We start from the raw sequence: 23,839 nt of genomic DNA on the forward strand, positions 1-23,839 counted from the left end.
AGTAGGTGTGCCACGTAAGAGCATGTGGACTTGGGCAAGTGACTCAGTCTTCTCAGTGACACGGGAATAATGGGGAGGATTCAGGGAACCATTATGACGGAAGGCCTGCTCGGACCCCCTCACCCCAGGGCAGGGTCCCCCTTCCACACCCTGGCTCTTCCGTTTGCCTGGGGTACCTTTCCCTGGGGGTGTCAGGCTGCGAGGAAGCAGCGCAGGGCTACCCCGCCAGCCCTGGCAGAGTGCAGGAAAGCTCCCTGGAGCGGTCTGACCAGGGCTGTGGAGCCAGCAGTGCCTTGGGCCCCACACTGGGGTCACACCCAGGCTGGAGCCGTTGGCCTGATAGGAAAGGGGTCCGCCTCGGCTGAGGGCATCGGGCACTGTGCCCCCGGTTTTCATCTTCGCTGACTCTCACCCAGGTCTGTGTCACTTGGCTGAGGTCACACAGCAGTAGTGGAAGCTGGAATGCAGAGCCCAGCCCTCAGCCCTCCCCACTGTCCCACCCACCTTCTGGGCCAGAGCACTGCGGGAAAGCCGGAAGACCTTTCATTCCACGCATGCCTGCGGGCCACACCCTAGGCCGGCAGCTGGCAGTTCAGGTGGAGGGTGGCCAGGATAAGAAACCTGGGTTGCCTCCGGGGGAAATGACTTGGAAGAGGAGTATGGGGCTTCTCTTGGGGGGAAGTGTGGGAGGGGTGGCAGTCGGCCCCTCCGACGAAGATGCTAAATAAGTGGGGTCGGGGGAGGGGCGGTGGGCATGCCTGCAGTCCCCCAAAGTGGCCAGCAGAGGGCGCGCAGAGCTCGCACAGTCCCACCGGCCCTTAGTGCTCAGCCCTGGCAAGCCCGCAGGGACGCAGCCCAGGGGACCCTGGCTTGGGCTTTTGAGGACTTCCAGGGGGCTGGGTTTGGCTGACAGCACGGCCTTGTATCTTTAACTCTCAGCAGTGCGTGCCCTGCAAGCCTTCCTCCAGGTTAAACGCAGTCACCAAAAGTAGTATGAAACGGTGGAAGCTCCAGCTCAGGAATCACATGCGTGCGTTCAAGCCCATTAGCCAGGCTCAACCTCAGTTCCTGTCCCTCAGGCCTCCACGTTGCACCCGTGTGGGTGTGCAATAAGACCACGCATGGAAGTCTCTTCGCCCAGGGTCTAGTGTTGATATCTGCTCAGTATATGGCAGTTTAAAAGGGAGACTCCAGACTAGACCTAAGTTCCCCACTTCCCCATCAGCCCCTCCGTGAAGGGGTGGAGCTGGTGGGCCTCTGGGCCTTGCAGCCTCATCCAAGCCATGGTTGTGTGAGTTGTCTCCGTGCACACAGTAGGTGCTCGAAACGTGCTTGTGATGTTAACGATGGGCACTGTTCATTGGGCACTTCCTGACATTTATATAGTGCTTCACTCTTTACAAAGCACCGAGTGGTTTCATCCGGGGAGCAGATGCTAAAGGCGTCTGTGCAGGGGGGTGGGGTGGGAGGTGAGGGGGTCCCTCAGAGCAAGCTAGAGACCCAGGCCCTAGACCTATGGCCTGGGGGCTGGGCAGAGGGGCCTAGCAGTGAAGAAGCAAAGGCTGTGTGCTCAGCTGCACCACGCCTGGCGTCCTAGCCCGTGCCCGGGGTGTAGGAATGGGGCTGAGGGGGTCGTGTTTCCTGGTCAGAGAGACTTTTCAAAGAAGAGCTCCGATAACCCCAGGGGAAGAGTGTCCCAGCACGAAGGAGCAGCAAAGTGTAAAGGCCTGGGGGTGAACCGCCAGCCCGGCAGGTTGCAGAAGTGCAGTGAGGCTGGGGGTGGGTGGGGGAGGGGTCGACGCGGGTGGGGGTGCTTGTAGAGTTGAAGCTGAATCTGAAAAGGGAGAGCCGTGCGGGCCCTGGCACTTGCACACCTCCAGAGACTTGGGAGCCCCGCTAGGAGAACCTTGAAGGAAGCCAAACCGCTTCCTTAGACTTGTCATGGCCACCACGTGGGGGCACTTCCTGCGTGCCAGGCGCTGCGCGGGGCGTTTCACGTGCATTGTTTCATTAACCTCATAACACAAAGTAGCTGCTATTTTGACCTCCGTTGCACAGGTGAGGAATCCGAGGCTCGGAGACGCAGAGTCTCTCCAGGAGCCTCGGTGTTGCCATCCGCAACCTGCGCCAGGGAGGCTGCGAGGGGCCTGCCTCGAGCCTCCCGGGAGGTCCTACCGCCCTCGGGACAGGCAAGTGGCCGCCCAGGCTAGTGCTTGGCGTATCGCTTTCAATTCCTGGGAAGAAGGTTAAATACCTCCGAGGGGCCCATTGAAGCGACGGCGGTGAGGGAGGGGGCGACCGAGTGACTTTCAAAGGGGCCTGAATGAGCGGCTGGCCCCTCCCCCCCGAGGAGGGGGCCCTGTTTCCTCCCCTCCTAATGATATTCTGGGCTCAGCCCGGGTCTTTGGCGGCAGTTTAACCCGAGCCGGGGAGGATTTCTTTCTCACTGATCTCAGCTTGACACCCAATTAGCACAAGAAAGGGAGGAGGAAGCCTGCGAGAGGCGCCTCCCAGCCTCCCGGGGCGCACGAGGGGAGCAGGAGGGAAGACAAAGGGCAGCGGGCAGGGGGGCGCCCGCGCCCTCGCCTCCCCCCGCCGACCCCACCATTGTCTCCCTAGCAGCTTCTGAGGGGATGGTGGCCGCCGCCCGGGCCGGCCAGCCTGCTGGAAGGGACAGGGGAATGGGGCCCAAGCCCCTCTTCTGCGCGGATCCCCGCGGCAGGCCTTAGGGCGAGCCGTGCCCAACAGCAGGCAGGGATTCTTAAGGCAACGCAGCCTGGGGTTGGGCCGGACATTAAGGGGTCCCGCCAGCGAGCTGCTGGTTCTGAGCCTCAGTTTTCTCGTTTGGAGAATGGGGATAATAATCCCTGTGAGGAGTCACTCAGGTAATGCATGCAAAGCACCTGGCAGGTGCAAAGTGGGCATTCAATATGTACTCCTTGAAGGAAGAGAAGGATACACTGTTACTGTTACTAATGAAAAGGTTGAGTGGGGTAGGCTCAGGAGCAGGTGAGACCCAGGCGCTCACAGGGTGGGCTGGTTTACCCGGAAGGCAGCTCAGTCTCCCGGGCCGTGCAGGGAAGAGCTGGAGGGCCCCTGCCTGTGGGGACCGGGAGGGAGGGAGGGCCTCTGGCCCTCCCCTGTGCCCTCTCCCTCCCCACCTCCGCCTCCCACAGTTCCTTTGGGTTAGGGTTTAGAAGCGACTTCCAGGGCTGGCTTAGGGGCCACCTCCGGCTCCCACAGGCTACCCCTGGGCTGCCCACCGCCACCCCAGCCATGTGGGGCCACCCCCTTCATAACACTGATTGCACTGTGTGGTCCGTTGTTTGTTTGTTTGTTTGTTTACATTTTTCCATCCGTGTCTCCTAGAACAGCGGTCTCCGAACTTTTTGGCACCAGGGACAGGTTTTGTGGAAGACAATTTTTCCAAGAAGGGGATGGGGGGAGGGGAGACGGGGGACAGGAGGTGGAGCTTGGGCAGTAACGTGAGCGAAGCTTCGCAGGCCTGCTGCTCAGCTCCTGCTGGGCAGCCAGGTTCCCCACAGGCCAGGGACTGGCCCAGGTCCACAGCCCAAGGGTTGGGACCCCTGTCCTAGAACATCAGCCCCTGGAGGACGGGGATCCCCTTGGTTTGGTTCACCATTGTGTTCCCAGCACCAGCCCTGGGCCTGGCACTGAACAGGTGCTCAGTGAATGTTTGCTAAAGGGATGAAGCTGTGCACACGCTCCCCAGCTCTCCGGTTCCAGCGCTGGGAGGTGGCAGTTCCCAGGGCCAGAGGACATTCAACCTAAAAAGAGGGGGCTGGGAACAGAGGCGCTAAGGGCTCTGCATGCCTCCGAGGAAGGCCCTTGTCTTGTTAACAAAACGAAAGCATTAAATGATGTCGAGCAGTGGAGTGATATGTGTTCGTTCATTCGTTCGTTCATTCATTCATTCATTCATTCATTCGCAAGCAAGCACTTACCAGACCCCTACCATGTGCAGTACGAGCTAGGGAATCGCAGACGAATCAGACAAGGCTCCTGCTGGGGGGCGGGGGGGGGGGGCGGGGAGCTGGGTGCAGCGGCAGAGTCTTAGACTATTTTTGCTGAAAGGACCTTAAGAGATCATTTGGTCCCAAACGTTCTTAGGGAAGTGACCTACCCAGCGTGGTGAACGCGGGGCCTGTGAGGCACATGACTCCTCTGTACTGTTTGAGGACCGGGGCTGCGTCGCATCTGTCCTCATTTCGCCAGTGCCCTGGAACAGTGCCTGGTGCGTAGAGGGTGCTCAGGACTGTCCATGCAGTCGGACTGTATAAGGAAGCCCAGGCTGCAGAGAGGGAGGTAGGAGACAGGCCTCCAGGCAAGAAGCAGGTGCAGGTGAAGGGTGATGGGTGGTGCTGGAAGAAGGTGGGGTGGCAACACCAGCTCAGAAGGGAAACGAATCAAGCCCTGGCTGGCGTAGCTCAGTGGATTGAGCTCGGGCTGCAAACCAAAGTGTCGCAGGTTCGATTCCCAGTCAGGGTACATGCCTGGGTTGCAGGCCACGGCCCCCAGCAACCGTACATTGATGTTTCTCTCTCTCTTTCTCCCTCCCTTCCCTCCCTAAAAAATAAATAAATAAAATCTTAAAAAAAAAAAAGAAGAAGAAGAAGGGAGACGAATCCAACCTCAGTGGCTGGCTATAGGACAAGATTAAGAACCACGTCCAAGCCTTCTTGGTCGGGTGTTTCAGGGGGTGGCAGTGGCGCACGTGAGACCCTGCTGTAAGGAGAGGCGCTGTGCCACATGCTCATGTAGACCCTACAACAGCCCTCCGAAGTAGGGGCTGTTTCTAGATAAGGAAACTGAGACACAAAGATGTTAAGCGACTCGCCCAAAGACACAGCCAGGAGGTGAGGGGACTGATCATGAAGCTGGCAGCTGAACTCCAACCTTTTTTTTTTTTAAGATTTTATTTATTCATTTTAGAGAGGGACATTTTAGAGAGGGATGGGAGGGAGATAGAGATGAGAGAGAGAGAGAGAGAGAGAGAGAGAGAGAGAGAGAGAGGGAGAGAGAGAAAGAGAAACATCAATGTGCGGTTGCTGGGGGTTATGGCCTGCAACCCAGGAATGTACCCTGGCTGGGAATCGAACCTGGGACACTTTGGTTCCCAGCCCGGGCTCAATCCACTGAGCTACGCCAGCCAGGGCTCCGAAATTTTTTCTTTAAAAAAACATTTAAAAATTTTTTAACAATTTATTTACTTATTTATTTATTTTTAGAGAGGGGGAGGGGAGGGAGAAAGAGGGAAACATCAAAGTGTGGTTGCCTATCAAATGCCCCCTACTGGGGACCCAGCCGGCAACCCAGGCATGTGCCCTGACCGGGAGTCAAACTGGAGACCCCTCCGTTCACAGGCTGGTGCTCAATCCACTGAGTCACACCAACCAGGGCCAAGACTGAAACTCCTACCTGGCTCACAAGGCATAATTTAGTCCCTGCCCTCCTTTCCAGCCGCATCTCTTACCAGGCCCTCTGCTCCCCAATCCGCACCTCCCTGTCTTGGTGATCCAGCATATTTTCCCACCCGCGGCCTTTGCGCCTTCTGTTCTCCACCCTGGAACTCTCCCAGAAATCTCTCCTCCTTGACATCGACCTAGTTAATTCTACTCAGGCTTCAGAGCTCAAGTCCAGTCCAGTCTGTTTTCTTTTTGTGTTCCGATTACTCTGGGTCGCTTCTTTCCGTTTGAGATTTTACATTTCACAGTATGGCTGGTGTGTTTATTTGATCAGAGTGAGTTTCCCCCACTAGACTGTGAGTGCGCTAACGCAGGAACCTTTTCCACCCCGTGCACCACTGCGCCCACGGCACCCACCAAGATGCCTGGCCCACGGAGGACGTGCAGTAAATATCTGCAGAATGAGTTAAATCGAAGTTGAAGGCGGAGTGGCTGGATAGGAGTCAATAACTCAGGAGAGAGATCTTAGGGGTCATTTATTCAGAGCGGTGGGCGGGCTCGCCCAAGCGGTGTGCCGACTGAAAACAGTTTGTCATTACTCCAAGAAAACCAGTCCAGTGGCTCGCACTCACTGCTCAAACATGCCGCGGGCTCTCCTCCGCCCAGCTGAGGCTCGAACAGGTTACTGCCCGCCCTGGTGGTCCGAGCCACGTCTCTAAAAGACAGAGGTGGGGACCCAGTCCAAACGCCCACCAAAGCACGCTCCCCCACAACGCCCGTGAACCTCCCTTCTCCGATACCCACTACTGGCCGGTCTCCAATAGCTGAAGACGGCCCCGCCTCTTCCGCCTGATGTGACCGGAAGTGGGTGGGAACACCGGAAGTTGAGGGGAGTTTCCTGCAAGCTCGGCTTCCTCAACATGGCAGCGCCCTTATCAGTGGAGGTGGAGTTCGGGTGAGTCGGAGAGTTGGGGGCGCCGTGGGGATGAATGGAAGTCTTGGGGCTCGGAACTCCTCTCCCTGTGCCTTGGGGTCTGTCACGACCGAATCTCCGAGGTTTCGGGCACCTTCTTTGAGCGACGCCATCGCCTCGGAGAGCCTGAGAGGCTCGGTCTCCTTTGGCGACGAGGCCGTATGTCCGGGAATAGAGGCGCACGCCCGGCTGTGGAAGTGCGGGCTGGGCACTCCTTGGTGCCCTGCGCCCAGCCAGACTCCAAAGGCGCGATGGTTAGCAGGTGGCGTGTCTGCCTTCTTTGCCAATCCCGTTTTGGACCAGGCTGGCGAGTCTGGCACCTGAGCTCCTCGAACCGAGAAGGACCACCCTTCAACTCCTTCATGCCTTCCTTTGGGCAGCAAGTCTACCTCCAAGGTTCTTGAAGTCTTGTTTCTCGTGGGATGTGTGGCCAAGACAAGACACCTTTCTTTTTCGCAGGATGTGGGGGGCGTGAAACAGAGCGGAGCCCTTTTTAGGACGTCAATGCATTCGCTGAGCGCCCTCCGCAGCCATGGAGATACAGGGGTAATAAGATAGCACAGTGAAGGGGACCCACCCTGACAGTACAGATGGAAAGTGCGGGAAATGGGCGCACACCAGTAACGGAAGAAACGCAGATCAGGGAGCATGTCTCCTCAAGCCGCTATTGTCTTCGCCTACGTATGGTTTTGGAGCTGAGAGAAACCGCAGAGTTCAGAAGGAAAAGAAACTAAGACCCTAAGAGATGGGTGGTGTCATTTCCAGAGTCATATGGAAGCTTGCGTGTGTGTGTTTGTGAGTGTGAGCGTGTGTGTTTGTGTGAGAAGATAAACAAGCCTAGGCTTATGTGAAAAGAAAAGTCTGGAATGGAAACTCTAAAACCTCTGTCCCTAAATGCCTTTTCTTCCATTGGATACCCCCAGTTTCTTTCATGCTTTCCCTTCATTGGGTAGTTTATTCACCAGTCATTTATTAAGTGCCTACCATGTGCCAGGCAGTGAGCCAGGCACTGAGGACACAAAGATAAATAGAACTCTGTCTATGTTTCCCAGTGTTCAGCGTTTCTGTCCCTGAGAAGTGGGGTAGTCTCATGAATATTAAGTGCATTTTAATTGGTTTTAATTAGAACCATACTGGTTTGGCCTCCCGACTGTTTTTGCTTTACCGACCCTTGGCCCAGCGATGGCCCCCAGCGCCTGGAGGTGCTGGGAGGATCCCCAGAGCTTTGGCAGGCCTCTGCAGAGCTGGAAAGGGAGAGGCTGCAGACTGCCAGGGTTCGGGTTTGTCTACAGCCAGCTTACTTTTCAGTCTCACTGCGTCAGACGCGGTATCTTGTTCATCAGAAACGCCTTCTGTCTCCGGTGGCGGCAGTAAGGAACTCACATGAGGGTCCTTGCGCCCCAGAGCTGCAGACCAGCTTAGTTACCCCTTTTCTGCCCTGGCCACCTCGAGCCTCAGCCTCACTGTTGCTCGAGACTCCTCTGAGCAGCAGTGAGCTCCGGCAAGGCAGGGCAACCTTGCTCCTCCAACCGTTCGCCCACCTCCACCCCTGCTGTGGTGTCTCATGAGAATCCCAGCTTCTCAGGAGCAGGAATGCCCAAGATGCAGGGCAAACCCACATTCTTTCTCTCTCTGTCCTTGACCTGATGTGTGTTTTTGTCCCCGGCCCTTCTTTTGTTCCGTACGTCTCTCAGCAGACTCCCTTCACCCTCACTCCTAACCTGAACAGGTTTGCGAAGAAGCTGCCTTGCCCATCAGTCTCTCCCTTTGGTCCCCTGACCCTTCTAGGGGGCTGGTGAGGACCCGGCCTCCGTCCCCGGAGCAGGCATCCTCCTGGGCCCCACCAGCTGGGACAGAGTCTTCGGAAGACCGCTCACACCGTCCTCGCTCTTCCCAGTGACCAGCTCTGTCCTTTTTCTGGCCCCCTGTGCTGTCCCTAGCAGGGCATTTCCTCGGGTCACACGGGATTCAGAGTGTGTGGTACAAATGTGTTTTGCCCCAATGGTGTGAGGTGTGAGATTCCCTCCTTCTCTTCCCTTTTCCCCCTTCCTGAGCCTGGGAGGTGCTGGCACAGGGAGGGGGTGCCGTTGAAGTGAGAGAAGAAGTGGGAGGGGTGGGCACTTTCACATGTGGCAGATCGGGTGCCTGCTGTGCTCGGGGCCCTGCTTCAGGCGGAGCTCACATCCCAGCAGGTAGAGAGGAAAGAAACAAAAACCTAAAAACACAAGAAGGTGATAAACTACAAGGAAAGGCGGTTTGGGGAATGTCTGTATCATTCACTGGGACCAGGAAGCACTCCCACCAAGAACTGGGGAGTGGAGGGAGGATGGGGTGTCTTAAGATACAGTTCTTTAGTTGACTCCGAAGAGCGAACTCTGTCAGACATAAAAGAGTTCAGCTTTGGTTCTCTTCTGGGGCCAAAACAAGCCCCTTGCCTGCCCTCCTGCATCACTCCAGGGGCTGGGTGTCCACTTCACTCCTGTCCAGATGTGCTGACAGCAAAAACCCCTCTCGTGGGGGGCTAGCAAACCCAATGGTGACAGGTCACCCCCTGGTCCCTCATCCGATTGTAAAGGGAAAACAGCCTCAGCCTCCGAGCCTGGCACCGCCGGGTTTGGCCTGGGTCCCCGTGCCTCCAGCTCCCACCCCTGTTCTCTGACCCCCAACTCCTGAGCCCCTCGCCTGTGGCCCTCCCCCACCCAGCTGCTGCATGTGCCAGCCCCCACCCAGGAGAGAAGGAGGCCCTTGGAAGGGGATAAATGGAGGCTCTGTGCAGGCTCGCAGCTGAAACGGCCCCGCACACAGCCACAGATGGGCCTCCTCGCCCCCTCCGCATTTCTGCGTCGACAAAGCATGACCTTGTTCGGATGACAGTCGCCCCATGTTTCCCCCGTGACAGTGCTTGCCTTCCCTGTGCTCCCCGGCGGACCGTCTCAGGACATCTCTGCTCCCCGACGTCGGGAGAGGGCGGTGGGGCGGGAGGCCTCGCGCCCGGCCGGAGTCTGTTAAGGCCTTCTCAGTTAAGAGCCACGTGAGGTCTGGGACGGAGTCAGGAGAGCACGAGGGAGAGGCCGTGCGGGGCACTGAATGAGCCCTGGTGTCCCCGCCGTAAGCCCTGGCTGCTGGCCTTGGCCGCAAGCGTCTCTGCTGGACCCGCCTTCCCCCGTCCAGGTGCTGGCGCGCACGAGCGGACCGCACTCTGCCCTCAAGGGGCTTTCTGACCTCGGGGCGTCCTGGTTTCCTTTCTGCCAAGGCCCCTGGGGCTGAGCGGACACCCGTCAGAATCCAAAGCCTACTTCAGCCACTGCCTCTGTGTCCTTAGATGAGTCACGTAACCTCTTCAAGCCCCCGATTCTCCACTGGGTGGAGTTAACAGCAGCTGCTTCCCTTCCGCCCTCCCCAGATGGCCCGAGGGTGAAGTGAGATGGAGAATGGGCTTGCACATTGCTGTGCAAGGGGGAGTGTCTCACCCTCTGGCCCTGTGGTGTGTGCCCTGCAGACCAGCGGTGGTCGGCACGAGCAGGGACATTCCACACCCTCCCCTGGCCAGAGGGAACCCCGCAACACACAGAGTGTCCCCAGTGTGCTCACGGTGGCCTCTCGACGTCGTTGTGCACGGAAGGACAGGTTCGAGAACGTAGAGCCGCGAGCCTAGGGTCCAGGGGCCGGGCAGAGGTGGCGGCCGGGCTCCGCCCTGAGGCCGACAGCACCGAGCCCGAACCCGGGTGCTCAGCTGCCTCCTGAGGAAGCGGGAGCAGAAGCAGAAGTCCGAGAGTTTGGGTGCTTGGTTACTGGGAACAATGGTTCCTATCCCACTTCGCCATGTCAGGGAGTCAGGTTTGAGAGTCAGCCAGCGGGACCCCAGGTGTTCCCAAACCTCGGATTCCAGCACCTCTCGGGCTTCTGTTGCCAGGCCCACCCCCCACCTCGGTTTTCAGTCCCAGCGAGGTGCTTGCGGGCGCTGACCCGCTGTCCTCCTCTGGCCCTCCTCTGCAGGGGCGGCGCGGAGCTCCTGTTCGACGGTGTGAAGAAGCATCAGATCACCCTGCCTGGACAGGAGGAGCCCTGTGAGTATGGGCTGTCTGACCGCCCCCCCGGGGGCCACTCAGCCCCATCCAAGTGGGAACGGTTGGGTTTCCCTGGCCCGAGGGGGGGGGGGGGCAGGGAGAAAGAGAAATCACCAGAGCACCCTTCCCCGATCTGCCCTGGGCCCAGCCAGTCCCAGCAGGGTGTAGTGAACCTCAGTCTCTGTGGATGTGGGCTCTATATTGAGACAGACTCAGATGGGAATCCCCTCACAACCTCAGGCCAGGGCCTCGCCTCTTGGCTTCAGCGTTCTTACCTGAGAAGCGGGCACGGCGGTCCCCCGCCCTCCGGGTTGTTAGAAAGAGCGTCTCTGCTGCTATTAGAGGGCAGCAGGGAGAGGCTCTCATGAGGGGGGTGACCTTCTCCGAGAACAGAACAGTGCGGACGGGCTCACGTTGTGGTGAGAGTATTGAGATGAGAACGTTTCCAGCCGACAAGGAGGAGGGAGGCTGACGAAGGAGACAGTGGGCTTTCTCCTTTTGTCCGTTCAAATACTCGTTCATCTTTGCTTAACACGCTGACACTGAGCCCGTCCTGGGTGGCAGACCATGTACCAGGCACTGGGGACAGAACCGTGGGCGAGAGCCAGCCCCGCCTTCACAGTGGGCGGGTGGGGGGGGGATCCAGCTGGGTAAACACCCGCACGCAGTGTGGACGTGGGCCGGCGTCCCAGCTGCGGGGGTGCACCTCGCACCTCACAACGATGCCGGTCAGAGACGAGTGCTCAGGACCCTGGGGACCGCGAGCCCAGCTCACCTCAGGCCGAGACGCTTGTGGGGGAGGGCAGGCAGTCGGTCAGCAGGCAGGAGGGTGAGGTTCCTGGAGGCGGGCGGTGGAAGACGGTGAGGTCAGACAGGATTCTTCTGGAACTAGACAAGCACCTGCCGGGAAGCGCACAGTTAGCGGCCACACTCACTGGCCACCAGGACTGTGTCCAGCCCCCCCCTCAGGCTGGAGAGCAGCACACAGGGCAGGTCCGCGTGCCACGTTCTGGCGCCGGGGGATGCCCTCCAAGGAACAGGGCACTCACTGCTCCCCTTCGGCCAGTGTGGGTGTGAGGCTGAGGTTAAATGTCGTAGATGTCAGGACCGCGGGATTGTGTGTCCTTGGTGGGGTGAGAGCTGGGGTGGCAGAGGCGACTGTTTCTGGGTTTGACAGGTGGCCACCCAGCCTTGGGAGGGAGCAGGGGCCCTCAGAAGAAGTCTCGAAGACTCAGCCTTGCCCTGACCAGTGTGGCTCAGTTGTCTGGTAACCAGAAGGTTGTGGGTTCGATTCCTGGTCAGGGCACACACCTAGGTTGTGGGTTTGATCTCTGGCCTGGGTAGACCTGTGTACGACCCCTGGTCCAGGCGCACGTGGGAGGCAACCCAATGATGTTTTTGTCTCGTGTCAACGTTTCTCTCCCTCCCTCGCTCTCTGAAAGCGATGAAACAAAATGTCCTTGGGTGAGGATTAAAACAAAAAGCCCTGGCTGGTGTGGCTCAGTGGATTGAGTGCCAGCCTGTGAGCCAAAGGGTCACCAGTTCGATTCCCAGTCAGGGCACACGCCTGGGTTGTGGGCTGGGTCCCCAGTAGGGGGCCCATGAGAGGCAACCACACACTGATGTTTTTTTTCTCCCTCTCTCTCCTCCTTCCCCTCTGTCTAAAATTAAATAAAAATCTTTAAAAAAAAAAGATTCATCCTTAAAGACCTGCCTGGGAAGTGATTAAAATATCACAGTTATGATTTACTTCCCCCTGCATTTGCATAGCACGAACATACATCCTCAGGTTTAATAATTCCGGCCCTTTTCATTCATTCTTTGGCTGAATGCTTACCAGATGCCAACTGCGGAAGTCAGTCCTTCATTCTTCCTTGCGGTCGGCACATCTTCGAGTGCCTCCTTCGTGCCAGGTGCCGTGCTGGTTGCTGGGTGTTCGGTGCCAAGTGAAACAGACACGGCTCTTGCCCGCGCGGAGCCCGCGGTATAATGGAAGGGGAGCCGGGCGGCGAGTAGGGGTGCGGCTGTGCGAGTGGGGTCGCTGGCGGGAGGGCAGAGGGCGCTGGGAGCCAGGCGATGGGGTCAGGGAAGGCCTCTTTAAAGCGGTGGCCTGGAGGCTACGTTTGAAGGATGGAAGGGAGCCAGCCCCGTAAAACTGGGGAGACAGCAGAGGTGCCCGGGGCCTGCTCCAGGCCAAGGACGCGGCCCTTGTGGTCCGGGGACTAAAAGAAGCCCGGTGTCACCAGGGGCGCCGGCTGAGTTCGGTGTTGGTAGGCAAGGCCCCAGTTGGGTGCGAAAATCATTGTCACGAGTTCCTAGGCGGCAGCTGTCATCCCGTTTTACAAAGGGGAAGTCCAAACCCAAGTGCCAAGGACCTTCCTCCGAGCCACACGGTTGTGTAGACGGTGGAACTGGGGTTCAGAGCCAGACTCCAGGGGCTCTGTCCGGGGTCCTTGCACAGCACCGCTGGCCCGGGAGGCTCCCTGGGTCACGCGCCATCTCACGCTTGGGGCGTACTTCCCGGTTTTTACCCTTTTGTTCATTTATATGCATGCTTTCAGCAGCTGCTTGTTCCGATTTTCATAATGACCCCAGTAGACACATCCTGGACCCCACACCTGGACCCCACACCCCAGACCATCGAGGACACCACACCTGTGTGTGAGAGAGAGAGAGAGAGAGAGAGAGAAGAGAGTGACCTGCCCAGAGTGACTGGGGAGCGGGGGTACCCAGGTCTGTGGTCCCTCAGCCTCCCTCCGCTGCTTGCAGGGTGGCCGGGGCCTGCCTCCCCTCCCCAGGAAGCAAGAAAGGGAAGGGGGTGGGTAGTTGAACGGGCCTTTTTGCTCGGTCTTTGGGCCCTTGGCTGTGACTGTACCCCTGGTCCCCATTTTTGCCCCGCTGTGCCCAGAGGCTTGGGTCACATCACAGCCGCATGGCTGGTTGGCAGCTGCCGGGCCTGACCCTGGCACACGGGAGCCCCGCAGTTGCCACTAGGAGAGTCTTACTCTTCCCCCAAGCCCGTGCCCAGATCGGCTGGTTGTCTGGCAGCCTTCCCGGCCCATGGGCTGCCCCTGGCCAAGTAGGTCCTGGAGGCTCCGGCAGAGAAAATAGCAGCCATAAGATTATGGATTGTGACAAGTCTGACGAACAAGGGGACTCCAGCGCCCTGAGTCTTGGGCCAGGGGAGGGCTTCCAACCCAGCCAGTTTGGGAAGAGAGGACAGCCAAGGCCAAGGCCAAGGCGGGTGAGACTGCAAGAGAGGAGTCCTAGCCAGGCCCCGTAGCAAGTCACTACTTTTCGAGAGACTCTGTTTTCCCATCTGTGAAATGGGAGGTCGGGCTAGATCCCGTCTCCTTGAGCTGGTTGTCTGTTTCCCACCCACAGTGCGGAAATGTTGCTGTCAGATCAAGCGTACAGCTCTGGGAGGCAGGGCGTGCTGACCTAGGCAGCCACGTGTCCGTAGGGGACACCTTGACAGCCATCTGCACGGAGCAGGCCCTGTCCTCGGTTGTACTGACGGGAGTTGGTAGGCACCCACCCGCTTTGGGCGCTGTGGCCGTGGGCGGCGGGCTTCTATGCTCAGGCTTCAGGGACCCCTTCGTCTCAAGGCTCGCAGCCCAGGCCTGGCCAGCGGCCTGGAACAAGCCCGGAACTTACTGCCCCAGCCTGGGCACTACCTGCCCCGGCCCCCAGGAGGAGCCGTGTCTGCCTCCCCTCTCCCTGCCCCTCTTCCCCTGCCCTGCCATTGTGTGAGAGGGTGGCCGACGGGGGAGGGCAGGAGCTGGAGGGAGCTCCCGGGCTGGCGCTTTAAACTGCTTAGCATGCATTTCACAGCCTCTCTGGGGCCAGCTGTTCCTTTCTTTGCTCTGGGGCCTGTTTGCTGATCCCCTCCCCGCCGCCCTCCACTCCCCCCACCCCTCCCCGTCCCTGTGCAAAATTGCTTTTGAAAAGATCCACTTTCTGCTTAATTAAACAATGAGCAGCGTCCCTGCGCACATCTGTAAACCTCCTTCTGAGGCCAGTTTAGCCCACAAACTGCTCCATTCTTGCCCCCATTCACTTGTAAATGGGCCCTCTGATGTTCCCCCTACCCTCTCTCCTCCTTCACCCCCCACCCCGGCTCTTTCTTCTCCCTTTCAACGGAGGCCGGGGTGGGCGCCCAGAGGAGCCCCGTCGTCGAGGAGCCCAGCGGACGTGGTGGGGACTGGCGTGGTTGAACCCACGGAAGAGAAGGCCCAGGAGGCCTGGCATCTGTCTCCCCCGAATCTGCGGGGCCGGCGTGGGGAAGGGGGGACACGTGTGTCGGCGTGGTCCCCGTGGGACAGCCGGGCTCGGCGGGAATGACAGGAAGACGGATTTCTGGTTGAGAGGAAAGCTCCCCCTGGGGCGTGCAGAGAGGCTGGCTCGGGCTCTGTGGCAGCGAGGGTTTAGTGTCAGATGAGACCTTGAGATCGCTCCCGCGGCCTGAGAAACGCGACGGACACCGCTGGGGGGCCCTGCCGCACTGGGTGGCCAGTGTTCCCAGACAAGGACCAGCCCACTGGGGTGAGGGGGCCTGTGGGCAAGGGGCGTGCATGGTGCCCCGAGGCCCAGAGCTGTAGGCTCCGGCAGCCCAGAGGACAAGGAGCCCCGAGTCACCGGGCGCAGGGACGCGTGGGTCCTGAGCGCCTGGCGCGGTGCAGGCTGGGCCCGCCGCTGGCGTCGTGCCCGAGTCCTCACGGCAGCTCTTCCGTGGTTCGGCTGTTGTCCCCATTGGTTGGAGGACGACCCTGAGACTCGGGGAGGTGAAGTGACTTCCTGCTCAAGGCCATGTAGTGCCAGTCCCCGCCTCCAGACACCAAGCCCTCAGCCGCTCCAGCAGAGTGGCGAGCAGCTCCCATCACCTGCTTTTCCCCAGACGGGAGGGCCAGGCCCCGCACACCTTGCGTTAGGGTGCTCCCCTCCTCCTTTGGGGCCGCGTGCCCAGGGGCGCTCTGGCCTCTAGTGGCCACCGCCTCAGGATGGGATTCCTTGCAGCTGGATTTTCCTGGCGGCATCTGAAGGGTCTGCACATCGAAGGTGGAGGGAAGAGGAGGCTTTGAGATTTTGCGTCCTGACATATGTCATCAGTTTGGCTCAGATAAACTCTTACACAGCCCTGGCTGGTGTGGCTCAGTGGATTGAGTGCCGGCCTTCAAACCAAAGGGTTGCTGGTTCGATTCCCAGTCAGAGCACATGCCTGGTTTGCAGGCCAGGTCCCCAGTAGGGGATGTGTGAGAGGCAATCACACATTGATGTTCCCCTCTCGGAAGATAAATAAAATCTTTAATAAAATAAATTTTAAAAAATAAACTCTTATACAAATCCAATAAAGAAATGAAATAGAGGGAAGGCCAGTGTCTGGGGCCCCCTCACCATTCTCCCAACCCCTCTGCAGCTTCTGGTGGAAAGCTAGTGGATCCCACAGAAAACCCCAGCCAGCCCCAGCACTGTCTGATTAATGGTTGGCTGACTCTACCAAAGCAGCCTGGGCTGAGCACGTGCCCAGGGTCCAGGCCCCCAGGCAGAGTGTGGGAGCTCAGGGCGTCAGGGGAGGGCAGAAGGCACGGGCTCTTCTGCATCATCGGGGAGTCACAGCAGCGGTACGCCACAGCAGCCCCGAGAGCTGTGCATGGACCATCTTGTTCCCTCCTCACAGCCGCCCCACGAGAAGTTCTTACCAGTTCCATTTTGCAAGGAGGAGGCCGAGGTTCGTGGAGTGCCTCACCTAAGGCCCTGTCACTGGAATGCAGGGGGGCCGAGGTGCTGCGCTTGGGTCTCTGTGCCGTGCGCCGTGGCCATAGCTGGGTCCTCGCAGCGCGCCCCGGTGCTGGCGACGCTGTGCGTTTGCCCTGGTCTCGGCACGCACATCAGGGCAGAGGGACACGGAGTGCGGCCTGGGCAGTGTGGGCCGTGAGCCCTCGGAGCACAGATTTGGCAAATGCCTGTGGGGTTCACGGGGCGGGGGGCGTCTCTCCCCGAGCAGGCCCCTTCTGGGGCCCACACGTGCCCCGAGGGGTCTGGGCGCTGGCTGCTGCGCATGCCGGTCTCCTGGCCTTCCCTGTTCTGTCACCTTGAAGCTGCCCATCCCTTCCGGCCTCGGGTCTTCCCACGTGTGCTTCCTTCCGCCTGGAACACTCCCCCGGCCTCCCCTGCTCACCCTTCAGGTCTCAGCTCCGAGGTTACCATCCTCAGAAAAGCCTTTTCTGATTCTGCGCGAGGGAAATAACGTCTGTCACAGCTAGTTAAATACGTAATGTCAGCTCCACGAGGGTGGGCTCCGTGTCTCTCACTCACTGCATCTCCCTGGCACCTGGCACATAGTAGTTGCTCAGTAAACATTCATCTTACGAGTGATTGCTCGGGGTTCCAGGGGGAAAGCCATCCTCTGAGGCGGTGGGGAGGCAGGAGGACACTGGGGCCAGGTGAAAGGGAGACTCCCCAGAGCCGTCCTCCAGCCACCAGCCCCTGACTCTGCTTAACCCTTCCTCCTCCCCTGGGTGCCTTTGGAAGCCGACCATCTGGCTTGGAGGCCATTTGCATATTGTCTGGGCCTCAGCAAGCCCAGCAAGATGTCCCTGGGGGGTGTTTCAGGCCAGGCCTAGGAGCCCTCGCAGCCTGCCATGAGTCCTCTCCCTCCCCACCCCCAAATCCAGGCATGGGGGAACAATAAGGATGGTGATGTGGTGGCCTCACCATGGTAACAGGTTATCAAGAATGTGGGCAGGCCCGGGGGGTGCAGAGGAGGGAGGGAATGACCTCAGCAAAGAGGAGCATCGTGATAAATGAGCCAGCACCGGCGGCAGACTCGCCCCCAGCCCGCCCCTCCGGGGCTCCGTGATGCTGCCGTCGCTCGGGTGACCCCAGCGTGACCAGCGGCCACCCCACCCCCAGCTTGTCCAGACTGGAAGAGCAGCCCCTCCTTTAACACAGCTGGGTCAGGTTCGGTTCGGGATGGCCAGGGCTGTGCAGGGGCAGCGGGTGGCCCTCGGGCCAGGCGCCGCCCGGTCCCTCTCGGCGCCTCTGCGCACACGGGCAGAGCCCAGCCCGCCAGGCCGGGCTGATGGATGCGCCAGACTCCGGCGGCTCTATCGAGCGGCCCCAAGACGTATGGGCTGGCGGCCCACCAGCCAGTGCCGAGAGGGAGCCGAGGGGAAGCCTCCGACACCCAGGCCCCAGAGGCTGCAGCCCGCTGGGGGCAGCACTCCCGCGCCCTGCACTCCAGGGACCGCGAGGCCTCTGACCTACTCCGTGTGACAGCAGGAATTAAAATCGAAAGGTGACGTCTCGGTCCACAGACACGCTGCCCACGGCCCTGCTCTCTCCTGGCGCCCCAGGGAAGTCGGCCCGGAGCAGAGGGAGCCGTGGTGTCCAGGGTGCGGCCCAGCCGCCTTCCGGGGATGGTGTGCGGGCCGTGGAGGGCGTCTTACGGCCCTGCCCGAGGCGGGCCCTGCACGTGTGGCACGCTCCTGGGCCCGGCCCGGGAAGAACCCGTGCTCTCTCTGCCCGCGCAGCCCCTCTCTCCCCCACGTGCCGGGACTCGGGCTCTGGGTGGAGAGACCAGGGCCCTGGGGGCCCTTTTCCAGCTCCGCCTGAGACCAAGGTCTCGGGGTGGGGTGGGCGTGGCTAGTCCCGAGGTCCCCACTGGCTTCTCAGGGACCAGCTGTCTCCCCCGGGGCCCTCAGCCCCCCAGTCACGGCAGGGGAGAGGGGACTCCTATGGCCTCGGGAGGTGGCCAGTTCGAGGAGCAGCAGCTGAGAGCCGTCGCGCTTGAGGAGTTTCCCGAACCAGGTGTCGGGGTGCTGTGCCCTGGGACCCTGCTCCTGGGAAAGGGAGGTGACCCTGGGGACAGGTGGCCCAGAGCCTCCACTCAATGTGCAAGGAGCTTGGTGGCGGCCCCACAGCCACAGAGTGGCGGCTGTCGGTGTCCAGGGGAGCAGGAGAGGCCCTGTCGACCCTGAACCCCTTGCCTCTTCGGGGTGGGTCCCCACAGCCCCGGGGCGGGAGGGGGCTCCGTGAAGGGGGGCCCACGGGGCAGCGACTCGTCAGCTCTCTGGCCGGCGAGGGACCCGGCTTCCCCTCTGCTGGAGGAAATTAGCCGATGTTATCAGCTCAGCGGTTGTTGCTCTTCCCTGGCAAAGGGACATGCATGCGGACCCTTGAGGACCCCAGCGGAACCCCCCGCACGGGGCTGGCCGGGGAGGTGGGGGTGCACCGGGCTCCTCAGGAGCCTCCGGCAGCCTGTCTGCGGCCCTTCCAGACCGCCCTCCGGGACTTGGGGGTGGGGTCTGCCGTCCAGCACCCCCAGATGGGACAGTGCCTCCTGCTGTCTGCCTCGGGTCCCTTTCCAAGCCCTCAGTCGTGCTAGGTGACACTTCCTCTGACAACCTTTCTGGCAGGTCACTGGCCCTGCTGACCTTCCTCGCCTCGGGAGTCCGCGAGGCCAGGGGCCCTGGCAGCTCCGGCTAAAGGAGGGCCCTGGGTGCCACGGGCGCTTCCTGGCGGTGCGGGCAGGGCCCGGGGGTCGGCAGTGACGGGGCTCACAGCGGCGTGTTCTGTGCCCTCCCCCCAGGGGACCTCCGGAGCCTCCTCGTGTGGATCAAGAAGAACCTGCTCAAGGAGCGGCCGGAGCTGTTCCTCCAAGGAGACAGTGTGTGAGTCCCCTCTGCCCTGCCCTGGGGGGAGGGGGGCGGGGGTGGGGGGCGCTGAGCCCCATATCTGTGCAGGCCACAGCCTGCCCCGGGCCCTCTCGTCTCCTTGCCGTCCCCCGAGCTCTGAGGCAAAGGAGCTTTCAGTCTTCTCGCTGCCGTGCTGGGTTGTCGGGAACGTTTTCAACATCGGGTCAGGGAACTGGTACGTCTCTCAGGAAACTGGGATTCCTCCTTCTGCTTGCCACGACCTTGCTGTGGGGCCTTAGGCAAGTTACTTTACTTCTCTGGGCCTCAGCCACTCTCTCTGTTCAGAAGTACTGAGGACAAGATGCTGCCCAAGGTCCCTCTCGTTCCCGGACAGTCTGGAACCTCCCGCGCAGACGGCAGTGTTCTGTGTCTGTGCTGTCCGGTACGGTAACCAGACACCGGCTACGAGAGGCTGCTGAGCCCTGGAAATGTGGCCAGTGTGCATGAGGAACTAAATACTCAGTTTCATTCAAAGGTGATTTAAATTTGAATTTAAGCGTGGCTAATAGACGCCATGCTGCAGCCGTCCCCAACCTTTTTGGCACCGGGGACTGGTTTCGTGAAAGACGGTTTTTCCACGGGCAGGGGTGGGTGGGGAGGGACAGGAGGCAGAGCTCAGGCGGCCTGGCTAGCCTGCCGCTCGCCTCCTGCTGTGCAGCCTGGCTCCTGACCGGCCTCCACCAGTACCTGTCCTCTGTGCAGGGCCTGGGGGTTGGGGGCCCCTGCAGTTTGGGACAGCAGAGGCCTAGGATTCCAGGGGGTCACCGTGCACGCGCACACACACACACACACACACACACACACATGTCGTTTCCTTTCGCTGGAGACACCCCTACCCTCGGCCACAGCTTCTTCATCCGCCCCAGGCCCAGGTCAGCCCCCTCGGCAAGGAGCCAGGCTCCGTGTGCAAGAAGTCACTTGACTTCTACAACAAGGCCGGCCGAAGAGGGCGCTTGTCCATCTGCCCGGAAGCAGAGGCCACCAGGAGGTCCTGGGGGCTGAGGCTGCATCCAGCCCCTGGCTCAGGTCATGGCCCAGCAGCCATGGAGGCCACTTGCTCCCCCTCCGCCCCCCCCAAAGACAGCAAGGCTGGGGACCCAGTCTGAAAGTCAGCCTCGCCCGCCTCACACCGGGCACGGCTGCTCTGGGGCTTCTCGTTGCCCGGGGCCGCCGTCGGCTGCCCCTGGGGTGGGAGCGCTGAGACGGGCCCTTGGGAAAACACGCTGCTACCCGCGGGTGCCCCCGCAGACACGGGCGCGCAAGCCCCTCGCCCTCCATCCCAGCTCACCCTCGAGCGGGCCTTGTGGGGAGGCCCTGTCATTGGCCTGTGCCCAGTTGGGGACGCTGACGCTCAGAGAAACCAAAGGACCTGCCTGAGGTCCCGGGGCAGGGAGGCGGGGATGCTGGGATTTCTACCTGGCCCCACGGCCATGACTGTTGGACCAGGTTTGCCTTAGAGTCAGACTGTCACTTCCACTTCCTGGGACATCTGTCACTGGAACTTCAGGGGGAAGGCTCCCATCACACTCTCCTGCAGCCCTCGCGACTGACTGCCCCCTGCCCTTCCCCTCCTGCTGCTCACCGCCGTCTTTCCCGCAGGCGGCCAGGAATTCTGGTGCTAATTAACGATGCCGACTGGGAGCTGCTGGTCAGTACCTGGGCACACCCTTCCCCCGGCCCCTCCCCGTGCCGCTCTAGCCTCCGTGCTGGGCTGCTCAGCCTCCCATCCCGAGAGAGGGAGAAGAGGGGAGCTAGGGGGAGGGGTGAGCCGTCCTCCATCCTGGACGTTTGCAAGTTCAAGTACAGGGCCCCCGGTTCTCCCCCAAAGCAGCCAGGGGCTCCCCTCCCCCGGCCCGTGGGCTGAAACTGGGAGAACAGCCCTGACGGCACCCTCCTCCTCCTCTCTCCCCCGGACCAGGGCGAGCTGGACTATCAGCTTCAGGACCAGGACAGCGTCCTCTTCATATCCACGCTGCACGGCGGCTGAGGGCCCCCCTCTGTGCCTGGGCCCCCTGTGGGGCGGGGAGGACGACCGACCGGACCTCCCCTCGGACCCGGCTTCCGGAGCTCCCTCTCCCCCTCGGCTGCCTGCCTCCCTGCTCTGTCCCCTGAGCTCCCTCCAGGCAGGGAAAAGAGGGCAGGTGCTAAAATGAGCCTTTCGCAGGCACATGAGCAGGGGAAGGCGGGCGGGCGGGCGGGCGCCCGAGCCCAGCCCTCCCTCTCCCAGCAGCTGAGGTGGGGGAGGGCGCCCCTCCGGCTTGCCCAGAGTGGAGGGGGCCCTGGGGCCAGGTGACCCAGCTGCCTTCCATTCCTGTGTCTCCGTCTAGACACTGAGTGACCACTGACAAGGCGCTGCAGCTCCGGGTCATAGTGTCCTCGTGGGAAAGACGAATGGCCCTCAACAGCTGGTGGGATGCCCCTCCCTCCTCAGACATTGGAGGCGTCCCCGCCTCAGTTTCCCTATCTGGACAGTAGAGGGCTCTGCCTGTCCCCCACTGGTGTCATTATGGAACCCCAGCTGGGATCCCCTATTCAGTGCTGACCCCCTGCCCACCACCCAGCAGCTGCTCTTCCAGCCACACCCCTCCTCCTGCTCCCCCATCCCCAGCCCTTGACCCTGGCTGGCCTTCCCCCGCCCCCCCCAGCAGGCCACCAGATGGGCTCCTGAGACCTCCCCCCAGCAAAAGGCTGCCTGCAGCCCGTTCTGGAGAGGAAGGAGTGGGCTTAACCTTGGACTGCCAGAGGCCTGGAAGGGTCAGTGTGCCTCAGTTTCCTCCTCAGCAACAGCTGATGAATTACAGTGTCTGAAAACGTGGGTGACACTGACGTCACAGATTAGGCTCCCTCTCCCGTCCTGCCTCCTGCAGGAAGCAGGGCTGGGGCAGCAGCACCTGGGCAGGCGGGGCGGCTCACCCCTCCTCCCTCCACCCTTCTGGAAGTCTCTGGGCCTCGGGGTCTGCAACAGCTGGCCTCGGGCAAATAAAAGACTGGGTTGTTTACTAGCCTCGCCTGGAGCTTTATCCCTGGAAACCAGAGGCACCCCACATGCCCTCAGCCACGGCCTCTGGTCCACTCTCTCTGGTCCACTCTCTGCCCGCACCCAGGGCTTTCAGAGCCGCCCTTCACACAGGAAAGGGCAGGGGTCGAAACCCTCGCCCAACTGTGAGGGGCAGCCTGACCAGGCCGTCTGGAGAAGGGGGTGGCCGAGCCCAGTCAGGGTCCCAGGACACACAGTCCGTCACACGTCCATCTGAGGCCAGGCTTTGTCCCGCCAGCAGCCCCAGAGCCCCAGTCACAACAGGGGTGATGTGGATAAGACCACCGAGCCCCTCTTCCCCGTGACCTGGAGAAAAGCTTTCTTTGCTGGAGGGAGACCTCAAAAAAAAAAAAAAAAAAAAATAGGGCATTAACATAATCTTGCCCAGAACATTGCTTGTCACTAAATATCGGCCATTTGAGGTGGGATTTCCTCTCGCTCTGTAGGGTGAGATTCCAGTCTGGGTGCCCCAGCACGGTGCTGGCGGCGGCGAGGGGGCTGTGCGCACCTGGCACTCTCCAGGCCCGAGGCGCCGGCCGCACCCTGGCTAGCGAGCTGCTCTCCAGCGCTCGCTCTGCAGGTGGAGGCCCTCGGGCCTCTGCGTGGGTGGAGGCAGCTGTGCTGGGGTTGTTGGTAGGAGGCGGTCTGGGTGCAAATGGAGGCGTCGTTGGGACCCTGAACTCCGTCTAGAGAGGCTGTGGGACCAGCCCACGCGGCGTGCCGAGGTCAGGGCTTCCGAGTCAGGGAACAGAGCGAGGGGCTTGCAGCGGCCCCCTGCAGCCTGTCCTCGCCGCCTCCCTGCAACCCAGACGTCTCCCCTGCCTCCAGCCCCTCCGAGGGGCTCGTTGTCCCTCCCAGGATTCCAGGTGCTGGGGTCTGGGCCAGCGGATTTCTCTCTCACCTGCACCGGGGCCAGGGGGTTAGAGACGGGATATCCCTCCCCCCACTGCACCCCAGTGAGGACTGAGCAGTAGGGCAGGAGGACGCGCGGGGAAAACCGCGTTCTCCGGGGCAGCAGGGGGTGCGGGCGGCAGCGCCAAGCCACGGTCCGCAGCATTCGGGGTCATTTTCAGCCCGGAGCCTGAGAAGGGTCAGGGACAGGTGACCTGACCTCAGCGCCCGCGGCGCCCCGCTGCCCCTTTCCCCCGGGCAGCTCCTGACCCCCAGCCTGTGAGGAAATAAACGAATAAGTCCCACCATCTCCGGAGATTTGTCTTTAATGAAAAGGGTTCGTTTGTCCGAGTTCGGTTTCCGGAGCCCAGGCGGCCGCCCGGCTGGATCGCACCGTCCCCCTCGCGGCTCGGCTCCGGCAGCGGCGGCTGCAGGAGGCTCTGCCCATCGGCCCCTCTAGAGGGGCTGGCCGGAGGGGTCGGCTTATTGGGGATCTAGGGGTCGGTTTAGGCCTTTTCTTTGGGGGCTATTGGTGGGGGGCTAGGTGAGGACCAATTCAAAACGAGTTAGCGCTTTCCGCCGGCATCTCCTTTCGCTCCCGACTTCCTGCGGCTGGCCCGAGGGCGGGCTCCCGGGACCCCCTTCGGGCCCTGCTGCCGCGGCGTGCCAGCTTCGTTTCGGCCGAAATTTGAAAAAAGGGGGACGCCGCGATCGCCTGGAGGACGCCCTCGGCCAGGACTGGTCACCCG

The 23,839-nt window shown here is 61.1% G+C and overlaps 1 protein-coding gene and 1 long non-coding RNA gene across 4 annotated transcripts; one reads left to right on the plus strand and one right to left on the minus strand.

The window, feature by feature from the left end:
- Window positions 1–1,660: 1,660 nt before the first annotated feature.
- LOC118499825 lies at window positions 1,661–2,567 on the minus strand. Its single transcript, XR_004902374.1, has 2 exons — window positions 1,953–2,567; window positions 1,661–1,859 (listed from the first exon to the last, which is right to left on the minus strand). It is a non-coding gene; the product is annotated as an uncharacterized LOC118499825 (long non-coding RNA).
- A 3,719-nt stretch (window positions 2,568–6,286) lies between these two features.
- On the plus strand, window positions 6,287–23,400 carry URM1 (ubiquitin related modifier 1). Of its 3 annotated transcripts, none has more exons than XM_036022313.1 (5): window positions 6,287–6,381; window positions 10,396–10,466; window positions 19,057–19,138; window positions 20,762–20,810; window positions 21,811–23,400. In XM_036022313.1, the coding sequence occupies exons 1-5, from the start codon at window positions 6,347–6,349 to the stop codon at window positions 22,414–22,416; spliced, it is 843 nt and encodes a 280-aa protein (XP_035878206.1). In that variant the 5' UTR covers window positions 6,287–6,346; the 3' UTR covers window positions 22,417–23,400. The 3 variants fall into 3 exon arrangements, with proteins under 3 accessions (XP_035878206.1, XP_028373950.1, XP_035878205.1); XM_028518149.2 differs by having other exon boundaries at window positions 21,081–22,160; XM_036022312.1 differs by lacking the exon at window positions 6,287–6,381 and adding an exon at window positions 6,388–6,706 and having other exon boundaries at window positions 21,811–23,398.
- Window positions 23,401–23,839: the final 439 nt, after the last annotated feature.

This window comes from Phyllostomus discolor, chromosome 3, assembly GCF_004126475.2.
Source record: "Phyllostomus discolor isolate MPI-MPIP mPhyDis1 chromosome 3, mPhyDis1.pri.v3, whole genome shotgun sequence".
Lineage (NCBI taxonomy): Eukaryota > Metazoa > Chordata > Mammalia > Chiroptera > Phyllostomidae > Phyllostomus > Phyllostomus discolor.

What these genes read in the sequence shown, in the direction of transcription:
- URM1 (XM_036022312.1), top strand. Translation starts at nt 6,561, where the DNA reads ATGTCCGGGAATAGAGGCGCACGCCCGGCTGTGGAAGTGCGGGCTGGG. An exon ending in GCCTGGACAGGAGGAGCCCT is followed by an intron (nt 10,467 to 19,056) that starts GTGAGTATGGGC and finishes CCCTCCCCCCAG; the next exon opens with GGGACCTCCGGAGCCTCCTC. An exon ending in TTCCTCCAAGGAGACAGTGT is followed by an intron (nt 19,139 to 20,761) that starts GTGAGTCCCCTC and finishes TCTTTCCCGCAG; the next exon opens with GCGGCCAGGAATTCTGGTGC.